This window comes from Lolium perenne, chromosome 1 (genome assembly GCF_019359855.2).
Source record: "Lolium perenne isolate Kyuss_39 chromosome 1, Kyuss_2.0, whole genome shotgun sequence".
Taxonomy (NCBI): Eukaryota; Viridiplantae; Streptophyta; class Magnoliopsida; order Poales; family Poaceae; genus Lolium; species Lolium perenne.
In genome coordinates, this window is record NC_067244.2 from 239,326,117 (window position 1) to 239,331,964 (window position 5,848).

Genomic DNA, 5,848 nt, shown 5'->3' on the forward strand with positions numbered 1-5,848 from the left:
TTCCTCTTTGACGTGAATCATGGCAGACACGACTTGCCGTTTCACTGTGCCGCCAGCTGACGTCCTGGCTGCTTCTCCCGACGAGATCCCTCTGATCTGCCCCCCCCCCCCCCCCCGCGCCCAGGCCGCCCGACCGCGCGCCCCTAGTCGTGCAAATCACGCGGTCCCTGCGGCCAGACACATCTCTTATTGTCTAGGTTTTCTAGAGAATGCGAAGCATTTTTTGATTTTGTACTCGAGATTTGCGAAGAATTAAGATGGATAGGAAGGGGAAGAACACCGCAGCTAAGGGGGAGGTACAATTTTTTAAAGTTTTTTTCAATTTGCTGAAGTTTAAAACCTTAAATTTGTGAATTGTGAGCTCGGTAACATGGACAAACTACTAATGTGCGAACTTGAAAGGCACATCATGTTTCCTACATTTTACCGCCTTATTGAGTTGGCAATACTTTTACCGGTGGAGACGGCAACAGTTGAAAGAACATTCTCAGCAATGAAGATTATCAAGATAGAGTTGCGCAACAAGATGGTTGGCTTAATGATTGATGGTGTGCTACATCAAGCGAGTGATATTCAAAAGTCTTGATCTTGGTAAAATTTAAAAAGATTTTCAAATGGAAGGTAGAGCTTTGCTATTGCCTGGAACTTCTAGATGGCCTTAAAGCTTCATTATCGGTATGTTTGTAGGTTCTACTTATATTTGAATATGTTGCTGTTACCATAGTACTAAGTGACTGTGCTTACCATCATATAAAGTATTAATATGTCCAGATAGTTTATTCTTTTGCTTCGTTTTTTTAGTTTAAATTTTTGCCTGACCTAAATTTTTTTTTCGTCCTCCGCCACTGCCCATGCAGAGGACTCAAGGAAAAGCTAGCAGGGAAAGGTGTCGGGATTGGGCAGGAAATAAATCCTCCTCAAGCACAAAAATAAGATACGTATCGAAAATAAGATACGACCCTGATTGTTTTCTTATTAAGATTAATTACAATGGGGAGTATCATATAGTAGTATCATGCATATGATACTAGTGTATGATATTATCTTCACAATGCATAATATCATGTAGTAGTATCATATGTTATATGTATTTAATGATTTGTAGAATCTCAATACAAAAGTGTGTATAAGATTTGTTTGGCACTAATTTTTCTAGTTCTACGTGCTATGATACGGTATCTACCTATGATACTACTATCATCTTTTTCATTATTAATTGATGTGACACATCAGCTTTTTTACATGCATGTAGTGCACGATACTAGCTATGATACTCTCATTGTGAGTAGTCTAATTGCAGTTCCACCTAAGCAAATAATCCGATCTTACGTCAATTTTTTTCTGATCTGGCAGGTTTAGATACGGTCCACGGTGTAGCATTGGGGTCGCCCTTATCTTATCCATCATATATTTTTTAGTGGATCGGAAAGGTTGGATTGTTGTTAAAAAGTAATATGTACATTCACAGTGAAGAGAGCATTTTACAAATTATTTTTTGAAAAGGTTTCACTATTTGTAGTCTAATTAGTATGTAGTTTTTTTTAGAACATAGTACAATGCAAACGTTTACAAACACGTATGTACAAACACCCCTATGAACGCACGCATATCCTATCCCTATGAGCACCTTCGAGGGACTGAGCCAGCATATCTTGAGGTTGGCGAAGTCACCACTGGCGCCTCACTGTTGACGGACACGTCACCTGCCACTGAAAGCATATCACCGGTTAAATCCCAGAATACATCCAGTTAAATGCAAACATCCATGCCAAGTCTAAGACTTGAATCTGGGTGGGCTGGTTCCACCATAAGGAACCTAACCACTTTGCTATTCTTTATTGGTTTTTATACTCATTCACGCTTTTTGTATATATCAATTTGATTTCGCAATAGGCTAGCAAATGTGCAGATGTGTTTGGCCTTCTTAACTTGGAACGATCCAAGTTCGGCACATGCTCTTCTACAAAATCAAAAGATACTCTATATCGTCAACAGGGACTATCAATCAAAACTTCGAAGATGCTTTCCCTGTCATACGTGTTTTGCTCGGACTCCTTTTTTTTTTAACGTGTGTTTGGCACGGACTCCATAGATGCAACCACATGGAACAAAATTACTTGACTTGCGCATCGTGTTCTCGGATAAAATCGCAGCCACACCTATCGATCAATCAGGTTCGACTATGAGAGATGGTCGAGCGCGAAGACAGTTTGCTGATCTTGTTAAACACCTCCCACTTATTCCCATCAAGCATCAAACCATTCAAACTTGAAACTCCCAGCATTTCCCTCCACCCCCACATTCTAGCGGCGGCAGGCCGGCAGCCATGCACTCATCCCTCGTCGGCCACGTTGCGTCGGGCGCCGGCTTCCTCGTCATCGGCCTGTGGCAGCTGTTTAACCACATCCGCCTGTTCGCGCTGCGTCCCAGCTCCTACGTCGCGCCGGTCTGGTTCCCGGCGCGGGGCGTCCGCCACCTCGAGCTCATGCTCATCATCGTCGGCGCGGCCACGTTCATCCTGTTGGAGCTCTTCGTCAGCCCCCGGAAGCACCAACCGTTCGACGACGAGGGCAGCATCCCTTCCGTCCACCTCCACAACCTGGAGCACGCGTCCATCGCCCTCGCGCTGCTCCTCTTCGCCGCGGTCACCATCCACATGGACAGGGTCGGGGCGCCCATGCGGGAAACTCTCTCGCAGCTGGTCGCCGCGGCGGCGCTCACGCAGGAGCTCCTCCTCTTCCACCTCCACTCATCGGACCACGTGGGCGTGGAAGGGCAGTTCCACTGGCTGCTGCAGCCCATCATCGCCGTCACGCTCGCCGCCACGCTGCTGTGGTTCCCCTGCCCACGGAGCTTCGCGGCGAGCATCGTGTTCCAGGGCGTCTGGCTCATCGTCATGGGCGTCATGCTCTGGACGCCGGACCTCGTCTCCAAGGGCTGCTTCCTCAACCTCGAGGCAGGACGCGCTGTCGTCCGGTGCCACGCCGACGAGGCGCTCGCCCGCGCAAAGTCGCTCGTCAACCTGCAGTTCAGCTGGTACCTGACCGGCATCGAGTTGTTCGTCGTCGTGCTCTATCTCCAGCTCTATAAGGTGTACCACGAGGAGCCGTCGCACTTCCTACTGGTGAAGGGAAGGCACGAAGACGGCGACAGCTTCAGTATCGGGGACGATCACGGCCATGACGAGGAGGACCTCGAGGCCGCAAAAGCCTTCCTTCCATCACATGTTCATGAGTAATATATCCATGGTTTAAAATAGCGGGCTATAGCTTATAGTGTTGGCGATATTAAAATCTACGATAGACTATAGCCGGCTATAACGCAGCTAAAACCATATAGCCGTTTTGCTAAATATTAAGAAGAATCAAAATTTTGTCAGCACATATTCGTATATATTTCAATAATTCATAGGTGCATTATATTAACATGATCACATTAGAGTTACGAATAACCAGAGCATAGTTACATCCACATTTACATCATTAAGTAGCAACAAATCATATTATAATTATGTCAAATGTTACATAACCAACAGAACTACAAAAGCACGTAGCAACAAGGTCTGTGACTATAATTTTAGCTAGAAATTGGGCCGCCAAAAAATTTTGGGCACAATTTTTTTAGGCCGGTAACGTGAAAGTTAGCGGCTAAAAGGCTAAATTGGATTAAATTGTCATAACCGGACAATTAGCGGCTATTTCTGTTTTAACCTCTTAAAGCCTTAGCCATAGCCCGACGTCTCTCGAAAAGCTATAACCAAGCTATAACGAGCTATTTAAAACTTTGAGTATATCCTACCAAAGACAGGAGATTAGGCAACAATCCATTATTGAAAGCATCGATTGTCCGTTCGTCGGAAATGTTTTGGGCTGCGTTTTTTATGGTGCTCCATCACCAGATCGATGTATGCTCGTATCGGTTCGCCCGCTTTATGTACACATGTTCTGAACTCTTCAATCGACGCGGGTGGCTTGAAGGTGGATCTGAAATTTCGGATAAACTAGCCCCACAACTCTTCCTAGTGACCAAATGGATCTTTCGGGTATCTTCCGAAGCCAAGACCTTACCAGGCCGCTTAGATGCAATTGTAGGCTCTGCATAGCTGTAGCTTTTGTGCCGCCTTGTACCCTTATGGTTTGCAGATTATCGTCCATGCTTCGGGTTCCTGAAGCCCATCGTACTTCTGATGCTCGGACTAAGATATCTTATAGAACACCTATACAATAGTGTTGGGCGAGGAGTTGGATTGGACAAGGACGCATTTGGTGCAGTTATGTGTTCTAAAAGAACTAAGGAGACCTTCCCTTAGAGAGAATCAACCCTTGGTGAACACTTTACGACCGGTACCACCCCTTTCGTTTCATAAGACAATGCATGTATTTTTAGTCATCAAAAATTAAAGCCACGTATATGCTTGACCCTATTTTATAAATGAAAATATGAACATCTATAATACCAACTCCAAGTCAATACCAATACATTCATCGTAGAATTTTTTTTTTGAGTGAAAGAGAGCTTTATATAATGAATGCATCAAAGTTTACAGGAGTGTCCTGTGTTACAAGATCATGCACTAAGTCTGGTAATTGGCTTGTCCAGAAACAGCTACCAGCTGACCTGGCAAGCTGTAGAATATATATTCATAATGAACTTGTTCAATATTGTAGATGTTTAATTATGTGTTTAAGTTTGATCGAACTAATTATATTTGCGCCTTCAGTTGCACTTTTATTTTGGTGTACTTGGATTTGTTGGTGCAATCGGATTTCTACGGCTAAGCCGCTGACGCATGTGGACCAAATAGATGCCGGCCGACCACCAGCGGCACCCGGTCGCGCGCGTTGTGCGTAACCACGAATCACCGATCATCCACAGATGTTCGGGAAGAGAACGTCAATGAATCTGGCCGCGGATCGACCGGCCGTCTAGCTCTTCCGTCGTCGCGTTGGATCATAGTCCCAGGCACGGTGCTTCTTCGAGGAACCGATGTGAGACAGGCTTGGAGTCTGCCTTGCCTAGCCTACAGTTGCCGGACAGCGACGCCAGCGAGCTACTTGCTGTCGGCTAATGTACTATGCAGCGTCCTTTCAGCGTACAAGTTGAAGCATCGCTGGTCACCGGCCTCGATCACCGGCCTTGATTGATGGACTCGACGGCAGGCGTGTTCTGGACTCGCGCGCCGGGGACTGACGACGAACACAGCCGATCAGGACAAAATGTCTCACGTCGCCGTTAATAAGCAGTTTCTTGCCGATGGGTTCAGTCGAGTGGCCGACTTCCACGAGCTAGCGACGTTCGTGGCGCGCGTTAAACGGCGGCGAGGAGGAGTCCTGATTGGAGCAGTAATCTTTGCTGCTAAGTATATACAAGGAAACGTCAACATAACAGATGTCGGCATCAAATGGTCAATGTGTATATACGCCTTTATAGCAGTACATACATATCTCGAACGGGACAAGGGACATGGACGGTGAGGAATACGAATCCGTTACCGGAAATACTGGTTTCTACAGTTGACAGACAGGTCGCGTGAGTATAACAGATCGCGAGAGAAGGTGGCCTTCTCACGCTTAGATCGTTCCCTATCCACTGGCCACCTAGAAAATTATTAGGCGCGTCGCATGCATGGGCCACGGTGCCTGAGATTGAGACTGGGAGTGGATCCTAAACAAACATGCTCCCAAATTAATTTTCTAGGTCATCCGGAAGAAAACGATCGAGAGTGCGAGAGGAGAATGAGACGCGTAAGACCATCTCCACTCGCTCACCAGACCGAAATCTGGCGCTAGTTAGGGTCAGATGGATGTAATTTTTGACATGGGATGGAAAAATTCCAGCGGAGAATCCA

The 5,848-nt window shown here is 46.1% G+C and overlaps 1 protein-coding gene across 1 annotated transcript; it reads left to right on the forward strand.

Annotated features, from left to right (window-relative positions):
• The first annotated feature begins 2,326 nt into the window (after positions 1 to 2,326).
• LOC127337190 (uncharacterized) lies at positions 2,327 to 5,517 on the forward strand. Its single transcript, XM_051364137.1, has 2 exons — positions 2,327 to 3,208; positions 5,431 to 5,517. The coding sequence occupies exons 1-2, from the start codon at positions 2,327 to 2,329 to the stop codon at positions 5,515 to 5,517; spliced, it is 969 nt and encodes a 322-aa protein (XP_051220097.1).
• Positions 5,518 to 5,848: the final 331 nt, after the last annotated feature.

Bases quoted from the DNA above. Each gene is read 5' to 3' on its own strand.
- LOC127337190 (XM_051364137.1), top strand. From the start codon at position 2,327: ATGCACTCATCCCTCGTCGGCCACGTTGCGTCGGGCGCCGGCTTCCTC. The intron at 3,209-5,430 runs GCCTTCCTTCCA...ACGCCTTTATAG, and splicing joins AGGACCTCGAGGCCGCAAAA to CAGTACATACATATCTCGAA.